The sequence below is a fragment of the Dipodomys spectabilis genome, unplaced genomic scaffold (assembly GCF_019054845.1).
Source record: "Dipodomys spectabilis isolate Male_0828 unplaced genomic scaffold, ASM1905484v1 ptg000042l, whole genome shotgun sequence".
NCBI lineage: Eukaryota > Metazoa > Chordata > Mammalia > Rodentia > Heteromyidae > Dipodomys > Dipodomys spectabilis.
This window is the reverse complement of record NW_024870719.1, coordinates 16,969,292-16,984,141: the sequence shown is the minus strand read 5'-3', so window position 1 is coordinate 16,984,141 and position 14,850 is coordinate 16,969,292. Positions and strand designations below refer to the sequence as shown.

The following is a 14,850-nucleotide window of genomic DNA, read 5'->3' as shown; positions in this document are numbered from 1 at the left end:
GGTCTTTTTCAACTTCTGGTGTCTTCAATTTCTTTCAAGGTTTTATAGTCTTCATCTCTGAGCTTTTTTGCTCAAGGCTAGTGCTCTACCATTTGAGCAATAGCTTAAATTCTGGCTTTTTGGTCCTTAATTGGAGATGTGTCTCATGGACTTTCTTGCCCAGAAGGCTTTTCTAACCTCAATCCTCAGATCTTACACTCCTGAGTAGCTAGAATTACAGGCATGAGCCACTGGTGTCTGGCTCATGTGTATGCTGATTTTGTATCTTATGCTGTTGAAAGTGTCTATCTGATCTAGGAGGGTTTTTGGTTGTTGTTGAATCTTGAGGGTAGATCAAGGATCATATCATCTGAAAACAGGAATAATTTGCCTTCACCCTTTCTTTATGAATCCCCTTTTATTTCTATCTCTTTATGTTATTACTAAGTAGGAATTCTAGTATGACAAAGGAAGAGAGGGAAGAGTGGGGGAGGTCTTTGATTCATTCCTGACTAGAGAAAATGATTTCAATTTTTATCCATCTCCTTAAAGATGCTGTGTACACGTGCGCTCTCTCTCTCTCTCTCTCTACCTTTCACCGGACTAATACACAGGCATAAAGGAAAATGAACTCATATCATCTGCAGGAAAATGGGTGTTAGTACACAGCATCATACTAAGAAGCAAATGAAGTACAAAAATCAAAGCGTTTTCACTAATATGTGGGAGCTAGATCTAAAAGACATTCATGCACATGATGATACATGTATAGATGCATATCTACTTATACATACAATATGTACATATATACTATGTATTAAATAGCACAGGTATATATAAATGTATAAACATTCAACGTTAATATTGAAAGTATGTAGTAATTATGACTTTTTGTTGTTTGGTAGTATTGATTCTTCCCTACTCCTCATTTGTTTAGTCCTCTAGTGAGATTCACTTTTTCCTATATTATGGTTAAATTTTTCTCCTCTTCTCTGTGTAAGATTCCTTGATGACTCTCTTCTGCAATGCTGGTTTAATAGTCACCAATCACTGTAGTTTTGCTTATCATGGAAGGTTCTTATTTTCTTCTCCATTTATAAATGATAGCTTTGCTAGGCATAGTAATATAGCCTGGGAATTATTTCTTTTTTTTGGCATTTGAAATGCATCACTCTATACCTCCTTTGCTTTCAAGGTTTTTGTTGAGAAATCAGATGTTTATGATCTTGTCTTTATAGGTAACCTTGTGTGTCTCCCTTGCAGCTTCTCACATTACCTACTTATTCTCTGTACTTAATGTTTTAACTTTAATCGACGACACAGAGGTTACAGTCTGGTCTTGTGTTTACTCGCACATCCCCTCAGAGCCATGGACTGCCCAGCTGTAGCTTTGGTGTGGTGGGCCTTGCTTGGTTCAGTTTAGGCTCTGGTTCAGGGGCAGCTACTAGGTGAAACAGTACCAATCCTAAGACACTAGGCTAGTCTGCTTGGGTTAAGTAAGGCAGTTCCAGGACTATAAGATAGCTTGGGGGAGGAGTGTATCTGGGACCTCTGTGCTTTGCCCTCCTCGGAGAAGCCAATAGTAACTCTGGATGGTCAGAGTTTTTTCTCTTTTGTACTTTGGCTTCCAATTTAATTAATGCATTATTAGGAGACTGAGGGGTGAGAAATTGTTACTTGTGTGTACATGTACAATGCAGAATAGGGCGATGGGTTTACAGCTTTAGCAAGCTGGTTCACTTACTTCTGCACCCTTTCCTTGGGTAGGGACTTAAGCTAATCCTAGTCAGCCTGCTTGCTGGCTTCTGTGCCTTTGAGCTGTAGCCAAGTGGCTTATTCCCTTTCTTCCCTTTTCCTTCTTAGTATATACTCTTTTTACACTCTAGAAATTTGCATTATGTGTAGCTCAGTCGCAAAGTGCTTGCCTAGCAAGTGCAATGTCCTGGGTTTGATTCTCAGTACCAAAAACAAATAAACACACAACAAACAAAAGGAATTTGCATCATGAGCATTATTTAAATATTTTAAAATAGATTTTATTTTAAATAAAATTTTGTACTATATGACCTATCCTTAGAAAATAGGTATGTACAGAAAAAATTCCAATTGTATAAACTTAAAATATAAATATATTATAGCGCCAGCAAAGTTCTACATGTACTAACATGCATGAGGCCCTGGGTTTGATCCCCTGTACCTCAAAACAAAGAAAAAAATCCAAACAATAAAAACTACATTATGTATTTTCTATCCTTAAGATTTTTATAAACCATATAAAAAATTCTTACCTAAATAACTGTTGAAAGTTTGGTTTAATAAAGTTTGCTTCAATATTTTGTCGAATGCAAATTATATGGGTTATTCCATGTTTCTGTAGTATAGGTAACTGTAAAAAAAACAGGAAGGATAGGGAAGAGAAGCAGTTTGAAATACAAAACATCTTACTGTAACATAGCTGCCTGCAATACACAGGACTCATCTGAGCCTTAAGTACAGAGGATTAAAACTAATTTCAAGGTAAACTTCCTAATCAGCAAGATTTGAGATGAAAACATTAAATGTATTCTAAAGGCTAACCCAGATTTTTTTATTGCTGGTTATGGGGCTTGAACTCTGGGCCTGGGCACTGTCCTTTCGCTCTTCAGCTCAAGGCGAGTGCTCTACCACTTGAGCCACAGTGCCACTTCCAGTTTTCTAGTGGTTTACTGGAGGTAAGAGTCTCATGTACTCTCCTGCCCCAGCTGGCTTTGAACCTCGATTCTCAGATCTCAGTCTCCTGAGTAGCTAGGATTACAGGCGTGAGCCACTGGGCCCGGCAACCCAGATATTTTAAAATCTGTAATTCTAGAGCTTGATGAGACTTTAAGAGAATGTACCTGGAAAGTAGCAATATGTAGTAGTGGCTAAAAGCCTGGGTTGCCAGGCACCAGTGGCTAACACTTGTAATCCTAGCTATTTAGGAAGCTAAGATCTGAGAATTGCAGTTTGAAGTCAGCCTAGGCAAGAAAGTCCATGAGACTCTTATCTCCAATTAGCTACCAAATAAGTTAAAAGTGGAGCTCACATTGGTAGAGTGGTAGTTTTGAGCAAAAAGTTCAGGGACAGTGTCCAGGCCCTGAGTTCAAACCCTAAGGCCAGCACCAAGCCCCTGGCTAGTACCAAAAAAAAAAAAAAAAAAAAAAGTTTGGGGTTAGTACCATGATAGCCTGAGCTAGATATCCCAGCTCTATTAATGACCTAAGCCCTGAGGCTCAATTTTGTCATGAAAAATGAGAAAAGACTACCTATTAAGTGGTGGTGACAGTATACATTGTAATGAGATCTTTTTAATTTTGGTGGTATAATTTATTTTTATTTTTGGTCCAGTCGTGGGGCCTGAACTCTGGGCCTGGGCGCTGTCCCTCAGCCCTTCAGCTCAAGGCTAGCGCTCTTCCACTTGAACCACAGTGCCACTTCCGGCTTTTTTCTTTTTGGTTATGTGGTGCTGAGGAATCAAACCCAGGGCCTCAGGCATGCAAGGCAAGCGCTCTACCACTGAGCCACCTTCCCAGCCCTTGGTGATATAATTTAAAAGAAGTTTATTATGGTTTGACTACATGGAATGTACATAGCATATAATACTTTCCAATCGGGAATACTTAAGACTTCAAAACAGAAATAAGATGAATCATTTTCCATTAAAAGACATACATACTCTTATCCCTGAAAGAGAAGGTTAAGTAAAATACTGACTTTTAGTTAACCTTATTTTGGGATTTATCTCCATCTCATATTGTTCAGAATGGATTCCTAATAATTATGGATGATTAATAGTCTTAAGATAATTAACGATCATTTTTTTTCTTTTTTTAATTTTAATTTTTATTTTTTGTGAACATACTGTACAGAGTGGTTACAATTACATGGGCAAGATAATGAGTACATTTCTTATCAAGCATTGCAGCCTCCTCCTTTGTTTACCCTTCACATCCCTTCCCAGCCTCCCCCCCACTTAACGATCATTTATTAACAAATCTTTCCAATACATAAATTTCCTGAGAAACAATAAATTATAAAAACCCATTTACGATCTTTGGTAAAACACTTGAGTACTGGTCTAGCAAAATTGGGAAAGAAAATTGATTGCTGTGGCTCATGCCTTTTCTTTCAGCCACTCATGAGGCAGCAATCAAGAAGATTTCTCTAATGAAATCAGACTAGTGAGGCCACCGGCTGACTGAACAAATACTCTGTTTCTGAAAGTACAGCCTATAATTCCAGCTATGCAAGAAGATTTTTGGTGTGCCCAAGGATGGTTCCTCAAAAAGTGAAATTTAACTAAAACCAATAAGGACTAGGAACATGGCACTAAGCCAAACTTAAACCTTAGTACTTCAAAATAAATTAGTTGGTTTACTTGGAATGCTGAGATTGGGAGGATTGTAGGTCAAAGCAACAGCTGGCAAAATATTCAAAAGACCCTATATCTCAACCAATGAAATACAGCGTGACATGGGCCAGTCATCTCAAATATGTGGGAAGTATAAATAGGAGTACTGCCATCCAGGTCAGCCCAGGAAAGAAAAAAAAAAAAAAAAAAAAAGACCATATTTGAAAAATAAGAAAAAATAAAAAAAAAAAAAAAGGACTAGAATGTAGCTCAAGTGGTATAGTGCCAGGCTAGCTAGTGCAAGGCTCTAAGTTCAAAATCCTAGTACATACATATATACATACATTTATACAAAATATACATAACATTGGAAGAGACAGGAGCAATGGAGTAACAATAGTCTGAATCCAACCAATTAGTATGAGTGCAACCTAGAATAAAACTCTACTAAAAAACTTGCTAGAGAAAAATTGTTCACAGGTAACCCCTGTTGCGTATCATTTCTAAAACAATAAATTAGGGGGGGGGGGAACTCTCTTAAGACCGAAACCTAAATTTCATACCTTGCTCTTCATAGCAGAAGAATATGGCCCTAAGAACAGTCCAGGTAAAATTTCCTAGGGAAGAGAAAAAAAACAGACCAAATATATACTATATACTAGATTCATAAGATTTTTTTGTTTTTAGCAGTCATGGGGCTTGAACTCGGTCTGGGTGCTGTCCCTCAGCTCTTCAGCTCAAGGCGAGCGCTCTACCACTTGAGCTACAGCGCCACTTCCGGTTTTCTGGTGGTTTATTGGAGATAGGAGTCTCACGGTCTCTCCTGCCCGGGCTGGCTTTGAACTGCGATCCTCAGATCTCAGCCTCCTGAGTAGGATTACAGGCGTGAGCCACCTGCGCCCAGCTTTATGAGATTTTTTTTTCATAACTGTCATAGTTTGCTGAAAAGTTTGTTATTTAAAGAACATTTTCTAGCAACAACGCGCAATGATTGGAAAGAGAAATGTAAGTATGCCTTATAATATCAAATGAGCTATTCCAAATTTAAATACGTAGTTCTAAAGAATCATATATGTGAATTTCTAGTCTTTTATAAGCAATCGGTAGATTTAGTACGGCTTTTTTTTTACTTTTTGATTAGTAAGATCTAACTTTACTTCTTTGTGTGCTACAGTCTAAAAATAAAGCAGTCAGCTGGGCGCCGGTGGCTCACGTCTGTAATCCTAGCTACTCAGGAGGCTGAGATCTGAGGATCACGGTTCAAAGCCAGCTCGGGCAGGAAAGTCCATGAGACTCTTATCTCCAATAAACCACTCAACCGGAAGTGGCGCTTGTAGCTCCTGTGGTAGAGCACTGGCCTGGAGCTGAAGAGCGCAGGGACAGCGCCCAAGCCCACAGAGTTCAAGCCCCACTACCGACCAAAACAAAAAATAAATAAATAAACAGTCATTAAAAAAAAAAACAAAAAATGGGCTGGGAAGATGGCTCAGTGGTTGAGCGCTTGCCTTGCATGCCTGAGGCCCTGGGTTCGGTTCCTCAGCACCACATAAGCAAAAAGAAAAAAGCCGGAAGTGGCGCTGTGGCTCAAGTGGTAGAGCGCTAGCCTTGAGCTGAAGAGCTGAGGGACAGCGCCCAAGCCCAGAGTTCAGGCCCCACTACCGGACCCAAAAAAAAAGGTAAAAAAAAACAAAAAATAACAACAACAACAAAAAAACCTTCCCTTTGGATTACACAGAACCTTATTCAACCAAATCTCAGAAGCAGCACAGATCTAGATGTGGTTGTACACACTTGTAATTCCAAGACTTGGGAATCTGAGGCAGTACAAAATTTGATCCATCTTGATGCCATAAAACAATAGCCTCATCAAAGCCAGATACAACAGGATTAGAAGTATTATCTATAGCATAATGATAAAATTATTTATGTATCGGATTACTTTGACATGAGCTTCATTTAGGGCAGTAATTACCTTTTAGTCATCTTTACATTTTCCATAGCACCAAATAATACCTCTTATGTACTCATATTTAAAATGTGAATTTTTTTTTTTTTGCTGGTTGTGGGGCCTGAACTCTGGGCCTGGACACTGTCCCTCAGCTCTTCAGCTCAAGGCTAGCGCTCTACCACTTGAGCCACAACGCCATTTCCGGCTTTTTCTGCTTATGTGATGCTGAGGAATCGAACCCAGGGCCTCATGCATGCAAGGCAAGCACTCTACCGCTGAGCCACCTTCCCAGCCCTAAAATGTGAATTTTTATGAACACAAAAGTTAGCAAAACTTTAAGAAGTTAAAAAGTCCTAGAAATGAGAAATCACTTAATCCAAAGGCTAGCAGAGTTACTACAAACAGTAAGAACAGTAAAAGACTGGTGTCGGTAGCTTATGCCTATTTGGGAGACTGAGATAGGGGGGATTATGGTTCAAATCCAACCTGGGCAAAAAACAATTTTCAGATAATCCTTCTTGACTAATACCTGGATATGGTGTCGTGAATCTGTCATCCCAGCTTCATGCAAAGTATAAATAGGCAGATCATAGTCTAGGCACATGCTTGAGCAGGACCCAATCTCAAAAATAACGAGTACATAAAAGGGCTAGAGGCATGATTCAGTGGTAGAGCACCAACTGAGTTTAAATCTCATTACCACAAAGAAAGAAATGCAAAAGAAAAGGAATAAGCTGGGTGTTGGTGGCTCATACCTGTAATCCTAACTTCTCAGGAGACTGAGATCTGACAATTTTGGTTCAGAACTAACTTGGACAAAAAAGTCCATTAAGACTATCTAATCTCCAATTAACCCGCAAAAAGTCAGAAGTGGAGGTGTGGCTCAAGTGGTAGAAGGGGAAGAGAAACAGAAAAGGTATAGGAATTCCATTTTTCAAAAAAGGAAAACATGACTCATTAACTACATATATTATTTCTAAATCCAATAAAAGGAAACAATTCATTTTTCAAATGAGAAAAAATTTAATTGGCACATGAAAATTAACGTATTTATGAAGCATCTACTAGGTAGTATTTTTATCACATAATGTTCAAATTACATAAACATATCTGCAATTCTTGGTGGGCTTTTTATTTGGGTACCAGATTTGAAGCTAGGGCCTGGAATCCCTTGGCTCACGTATTTGGTTGGCACTCTCTACTAGGTAGGACACCACACCTCCCCAGTGCTGCTTTTTGCTGATTATTTTGGAGATGGAATCTCATGGATTTTTCTGCCAAGGCTGGCCCAAAACCTCATTCTTCTAGATCTTAGCCACTTGAGTGGCTATTATTTTAAGCATGAGCCAACAGTATCTGGCTTAATCATTGTCTTTCCAAGATCTAATATAAACCTTAAATAATTAAAACAGTTAACTTATAAAATAGTGAATACATCATGAATCAGCAGATTTCAAATGCTCTGTAAAATTAGCTTAAGTTATTTATAATATAGGTTGGCATAAATAAATAAAAGTTTGTCATACCTGCATCTCTCTTCTCATAGGGTACGACCATTCCTTAAAGTGAAAATAAAAGAAAAAAACATGAAAAATGTCACAAAGATATGACAGTCAAACGTGTAGATTAAAAATACTTATATTACTCTTTTATATTTGCTTTGCTGGGAGTTGAAACCAAGCAAGTGTTGTAGCACTGAGGTAAATCAGCAGGAAAAAAAAATTACAGTATAAGAACACTTTAGCTAGCTAGAGTATAGCATGTCTACCATGGTATGAAGTCCTGGGATTAATTTTCGATATACATTTTTTTAAAAACCCTGTAAAAACAGCCTAAGTTGACAGAAATAAGATTATTGTTAGTCAACTGCTGGGTTGAGTAGAGAATGGCTTCTCCACGATTAACTGGAGGTATGAAGTCTCAGTGTTTTAGCCACTGAGCTGGCTTGGAGCTTTGGTCATCAGATCTCAGCTTCCTTAGTAAGAATTTATATGTGTGAGCCACAGGCACCGGGCCAAACTACTTTTTTGTGTGTGTGTGTGTGTGTGTGTGTCGGTCATGGGGCCTGAACTCTGGGCCTGAGCACTTTCCCTCAGCTCTTCAGCTCAAGGTTAGTGTTCTACCACTTGAGCCAAAGCGCCACTTCCAGCTTTTTCTGCTTACGGGGTGCTGAGGAGTCGAACCCAGGGCCTCATGCATGCAAGGCAAGGGCTCTACCACTGAGCCATCTTCCCAGCCCCCCAAACTACTTTTATATCACAGAAAACATGAACATATAGGACTAAAATTTCCCAGACATAGGCTATAGGCAACAGAATGTGAGCTTTGTATTTATACAAAAATATTTTAAGAAAGCTAGTTGCATAATAGGAGAAAATTAAATATTATTCCTATTCACAAAACCAAAGGTACAGCCTTATCTGATAAGCTATCAGGTTTGGTGTTATTAGGTATAGATCCTTTGGAACCTAAAAAGTTTTCTCTCAGAAAAAATTTCACTTAAACTCCTCCTGTGCCATCATCAGATCTGGTTTCAGAGACCATCTTTGTGGCCCCAACGCTGTGCTGATTGTTTGGAAATGATCTGGGTGTGTGTCCAAAGGTCATGTCCAAGTTTATCCCTATTATTAGGTATTAAAAAGGCAAAACTTAATCTAACTATGATGTTTAGAGGTGAGCTTTTATTAATATGCTTAGGATTAGATAAGATCATGACAGTAAGTCCCCATGATTGAATCTTGAAGGAGAGAGAGACCAAAAGACAGACATACACACACACACACAAACATTCTGTTTCTCGTCTCCTGCCATATGATACCCTGCCTCTGCCAGCGAGAAGCACATCACTAGATGCAGACCTCTGACCTTGCACCTAGAATATCTTGAGCAAAAATAAACCTCTTTTTTTTTTTTTTTTAATTCAGTCATGGGGCCTGAACTCTGGGCCTGGGCCCTGTCCCTCAGCAATTCAGCTCAAGGCTAGTGCTCTACCACTTGAACCACAGTGCCACTTTCGGCTTTTTCTGGTGCTGAGGAATCAAACCCAGGGCCTCATGAGTGCAAGGCAAGCACTCTACCACTGAGCTACCTTCCCAGCCCCTGTTTTTTTTTTTTTTTAAAAGCAACTTATCCAATCTGTGCCATTTTATATTACTGGCAACAAAAATGGACTATGACACCTTCATTACGGTCTTGGTTTATAGAATGAACCTTGAAACCTGAGTTGTCTGCATATGGTAACACCATTACCATATCAGATCAAGATTTTAAGCATTATTCCTGCTTATAATTCTTGCTCTACAGACACCCATCTCTCTGAGTATGTCTCTAATAATTAAATCTTATCTATATCATACTTTTTCCCCCTACAATGCTGAAGACTGGACCCAGGGTTTCAAGCATGCTTGGCAAGCGTTTCTACTATTCTATATTCCCAGCTCAGCCTGTCATGCTTAAATCAGCATCTAGGTATGTAGCCTAGGCTAACCTTGAACTCTTGATCCTCTTGTCTTAGCCTCCAGAGTGCTGAGATTAAACCTGTGTGCCATCACACCTAGCTTCCCATTACATTCTTATTCTGTCCGTGTAGCTCCTAAAAGGTATATTTAGAGAATGTAATCCTTTTTGGATTAGAATGTATCTCTTAGATTTACTTAGTCACAATCACATGCATATAAATATGAAAATCATAAGTTTAGTTTTAGACTTTTAAGCAAGTTTTGAAACTTCACTATTTAAAAAAATCATGGGAGCTGGGCGTCAGTAGCTCACGCCTGTAATCCTAGCTACTCAGGAGGCTGAGATCTGAGGATCACGGTTCAAAGCCAGCCCGGGCAGGTAAGTCCATGAGACTCTTATCTCCAATAAACCACCAGAAAACCCGAAGTGGCACTGGGGCTCAAGTGGTAGAGTACTAGCCTTGAGCTGAAGAGCTGAGGAACAGCGCCCAGGCCCAGAGTTGAAGCCCAACGACTGACCAAAAAGAAAAAAAAACAAAACACACATGGGCTGGGAAGGTGGCTCCGTGGTAGAGTGCTTGCCTTGCATGCATGAGGACCTAGGTTCGATTCCTCAGTACCACATAAGCAGCAAAAGCTGGAAGTGGTGCTGTGGCTTGTAGAGTGCTTGCCTTGATCTGAAGAGTGCAGGGACAGTGCCCAGGCCCAGAGTTCAAGGCCCACAACTGACAAAAAAATAAAAAAATAAAAAAAATCGTTAAGTCTGCAGGGATGACTAAGGTCTGCAGAAGAGGATTCTACATCAGTGCTTGAAAACTAGCTGCACAGTAGTACTATCTGGATCCAGCCCTGACCAATAAAGTCAGAATCAGTGTTGTTTGGATCCTAATCATGTGTATTTTTAAAAAACTCCTTGGGTGATTCTACTGTAGAATATTTTAAAAAGCAATAATATAAATCAAACAGCTAGAAGAGGGGAGGTAATTCCTATCATAGGTGTAAAGACTAACGTGTCAGCTTGTTATAAATATACACTCCAAGAACCAACAGGAAAACAAAGAATTGTCTCAAAAAGGCAAAATTTATTTCTGCAGATAGGTATGCCACCAGCCAAAAGTATGGGAAGCACAGCACAGAGCAGGTAGATTGCTCCCAAAGCAGTTCCTCTTTTCCTCTTTTTACTTGCTGGAACATTCAAGCAATGCATTTTGGTAGACAAGACAGCTTTTCTCATAATCCTTGCTATTTGGGAGGCTAATAGAAAGATATAGTGGTTCAAGGCCATCTGAGGCACACACTTAAAACCCTTTCTCAACTGCTGGACTCCATGGTGGTACACTTGTTATCCCAGGCCATGTGGGAGGCTGAGACAGAACTGCAGTTCCAGAGCAGGTAGAGCAGAAAAGTCTGAGATTTATAACGATAACCTAAACATAAAACTGAGTTGTTCGAGCCAGGCACCAGTGGCTCATGCCTGTAATCTTGGATACTAGGCTGAGATTTGAGGATTGTGCTTCCAAGCCAGCCAGTCTGTGAGATTCTTAATCCCAATTAAGAGTTCCAAAAAAGCTGAAGTGGTGGACCTATGGCTCGAGTGGTAGAGTGCTAACCTCTGGCAAAAAGCTCAAGGCAGCACACAGACCTTGAGTTCAAGTCCCAGGACCAGCATAAAACAAAGAAAAACAAAAAACTAATTTGTTTAAACTTAGCCAGTTTGAGCTACACAGTAAGACTGTCTCAAAAAAACCAAGGGCTAGGATATAGTTCAGTGGGAGAGCACTTGACTAGCATAGGCAAGGCCCTGGACTCAATTCCCAGCACCAAATAAAAATTAAATTGAAAAATTTGTCATTACAAGCTATTTTTTTATCCTCACAAATGAAAATCTACTGGTATCTTCACAAAAAGTAAGAGTCTACTATGAAAATCAATCTTGAGCCATCCTGAGCTCTAAGGATCTTGGTTTGAAAACAACCTGGTCAGGAAAATTGATGAGATTATTACCTCCAATTAACCACCAAAAAAGTCAGAGGTGAACGTATGGCTAAAGTGGTACAGCAGTAGCCTTGAGCAGAAAAAGAATCTCAGGGACAGTGCCCAGGTCCTGAGTGCAAACCCTAGTACTGGATAATGAATCACACACTAGGATTTTCAAGGGTCTCTGCATTGTGTTAGCATGACATAAATAATACTTAATTCTACACTACCATTTCTTTAAATTAGGAATGTTATGTATTATTTCAAAGGTTGCTTGCAGTTACCAAAATTACGGAAGATGTAAAAGATGTAAAAGCATACTCTTCATTTGCCCTATGGTATGCTAAGGGAAAAAATATACATAAATGCTTCTTATTTGATTGTACACTGAAAATATATGCAGGTCTCAAGCACAAGCAAAAGAGTCCTTAAAATAAGAACCCCAAATGAAGGCATTCAGTAAAATAATTGCTTGGGGATAAACTGGATATTCTCTCAAAAGAGAGACTTTATTTTCTCTATTACCTTTAAAATATTTTGGAACTCTAGATTTAAACCTCTTTCTTACTCTTACTAATAAAGCATAAGTGAGTATCCTAGCCCAGTTACGGCGTTCGCCTTCAGCCCATTCCAACTTAATGGTTTCCAATACCGTTGAATATTTGCAACAGATTTTTTTAAAAAATGCTAATACAAAACGTTAGGCAACAAGAAGCAAGGTGAAATTAAAAAAAAACAAAAACCTCCAAGTGCGAAAATCAGGAGACAAAGGGGTAACGAATTTTGCTCTCCACGTTAACTTTCTGCCAAAAGGCAAAGATTTCTGAAGTTTTCAAGATTCGAACTAGTTACCTTTGTGACCTTTTGTTCTGTTGGTCCAATTATTATTTTTTTTGGCCTATAAACAAACCACAAACTTTGGGGAACTGGTAGAGGGCTCCCTTCAAGTTCGAGCCCCAGGTCTCTGCCCCCACACGTGGGTCCAGCATCCCACAAGTGACTCGAGGACACGGCAGAGAATTCTGAGCGGGAGATGCACACCAGACTGGCCTCGGTGCGGCTGGGGCAGCACATGACCCTTAGGCCCGGGAGCGGCGGGAGGCCGAGGCCGGGGGGTCGGGGCCGCTCCTCCCGCCACACCCCGGGCCAGCGCGTGGGGAGCAGCTCCGGAACCCGGGGCTCGGGGAGGCCCGCCGGGAGGCTCCGCCCCGAGGCCCCGGGACGCCGCCGGCAGACGACGGGACTCGGACCGAGACCCCTCGCCGCGACGGTTGGGCCTGGGGTCGCCCCACGGCCCGAGCCGCCGGGAACGGAAGGCCGCGCGGGGCGGCCGCTGGACACACTCACCTCGGCGTCTTCCTTGCACTGTGGGAGGGAAGGGAACGCCAGCTTCACGTCCTCCATGGTCCGGCCCCGCGGGCCGGGGCGGGGTGCGGAGCGGTCCCGCCGGCCCGACCCTCGGGCGGGCGGCAGCGCCGAGAGGAAGGAGGGCCGGAGGAGGGAGGGGTCGGGGGAAGGGCCGACGGCGGGCGGCGCGCTCACAACCAACACTGGCAGATTATAGCATCCCAGCGACTCCGCTGGCGGCGGCGGCGGCAGCGGGGAAGACGAAGGCTGGGCGGCTCGTACCCGGCCGCCATGCTGCGACCGTACCCCTTCTCGGAGTCTCCGCGACCCCCGAGCAGCCCGAGAACCCGCACGGACACGAGCCGTACAACCGTCTCCCTCCTTCCCCGTTCCGCCTCCCCCCCAACGCCGCCCCAGCCAATCCCAGCCCACGCTCGAGTTCGTCCCGCCCCCCCGCCGCAGCCAGGTGTCAGTGCGCCGGGCCCCGCCCCCCTTCTAGAGCGCAGACGCGAAGGGCGGGGCCTGGACCGGAGCGCGCCGAGTGGAGGGGGTGGGGCTGCGACGGGAGAGAGGGAGGCCGGGAGCCGGAGACGCCCTGGATGGCTGAGTGCTGGTCGACCCAGCTGGGCCCCTTCCTGCATGGCGGCAGATCCCGTCCCGCGCCTTAACCGAAGGGGCAAAACATGCTATCACCAGAGACGGGCTTCCGACAGGAAAGCTTAGGTTTCTCCGTGGATCCTGCGCATTCTGAGAAGTTATAACCCCAACCGTACGTTGTGCTACACCGATAGAAAACCCCTATCACCTTTAGTAACTGAAGGCCGAGCCTGTGAGAATACTTGGGACCGTGTTTACATTACCTAGAAAAATTTTTAAAAATCGCAAAGAAACGTATCTCACTCTGTAAATTGTACGCCGTATTTTAAAATCACTTCCTTTGAGTTAAAATTTAAAGTACAGGGTGTGGGGATCTTTTTAAAGGGAGGCCCTATTAATACATTGTTAATAAAAATTAGGCATATGCTTTCTCACAACCTAGAAAGAAATATAATTATCTTGTTTTTAAGTGGGTGAAGAAACTCAAGATAACAAGTGGAAGAATTTGCACATTAAGATCTGTATTCCAAATTGATTAAGATTAAGTTAAGATTACAGGCTTAGGCCTGTAATCTTAACTACTCAGGAGACTGAGATCTGAGGATTGCAGTTCAAAACCAGCTGGGCAAGAAAGTCCTTGAGACTCTAATCTCCAATAAACCATCTGAAAACCAGAAGTGGTGCTGTGGTTCAAAATGGTAGAGTGCTAGCCTTGAGCTTTTGAAGATGGGCAGGGCCAGTGCTTGGGCCTAGAGTTCAAGTCCCACACAAAGACAGCAGAACTGTAAAAACGCAAGATTAAACACAAATTTCAACGGATAAAACTGGGAGGGTCACACAAGTATCTGACTTCCACTTCTCTTTAAATTTTACTTCTTATATTGTCACAGGGATATAATGCTCTATCAACCCACAGGGTTAGTAATGTATTGGATGGCCAGCCTCACGTTCTCCATCACTATTAAACTGGTCTCCACTAAAATTTATAAAAGATACAGAAGACTGGGAATGGGTTTAGCGGCAGAGTGTTTGCCTCGCATGCATGAAGCCCTGGGTTCAATTCCTCAGTAGCAGAAACACAGAAAAGGCTGGAACTGGTGCTGTGGCTCAAGTGGTAGAGTGCTAGCCTTAAGCAAAAGACGCTCAGGGATAGTGCCCAGGCCCAGAGTTCAAGC

At 41.9% G+C, this 14,850-nt stretch overlaps 1 protein-coding gene across 1 annotated transcript in view; it reads right to left on the bottom strand.

Annotated features, from left to right (window-relative positions):
- The window catches only part of Styx (serine/threonine/tyrosine interacting protein), a 42,416-nt gene extending 28,957 nt beyond the window's left edge, over positions 1-13,459 (bottom strand). Inside the window, exons 1-4 of the mRNA XM_042677794.1 lie at positions 13,079-13,459; positions 7,823-7,855; positions 4,912-4,965; positions 2,268-2,365 (exon numbers count right to left, since the gene is read on the bottom strand). Coding sequence (XP_042533728.1) covers positions 2,268-2,365; positions 4,912-4,965; positions 7,823-7,855; positions 13,079-13,135 — 242 coding nt within the window. The 5' untranslated portion in view covers positions 13,136-13,459. The remainder of the gene's footprint in view (positions 1-2,267; positions 2,366-4,911; positions 4,966-7,822; positions 7,856-13,078) is intronic.
- Positions 13,460-14,850: the final 1,391 nt, after the last annotated feature.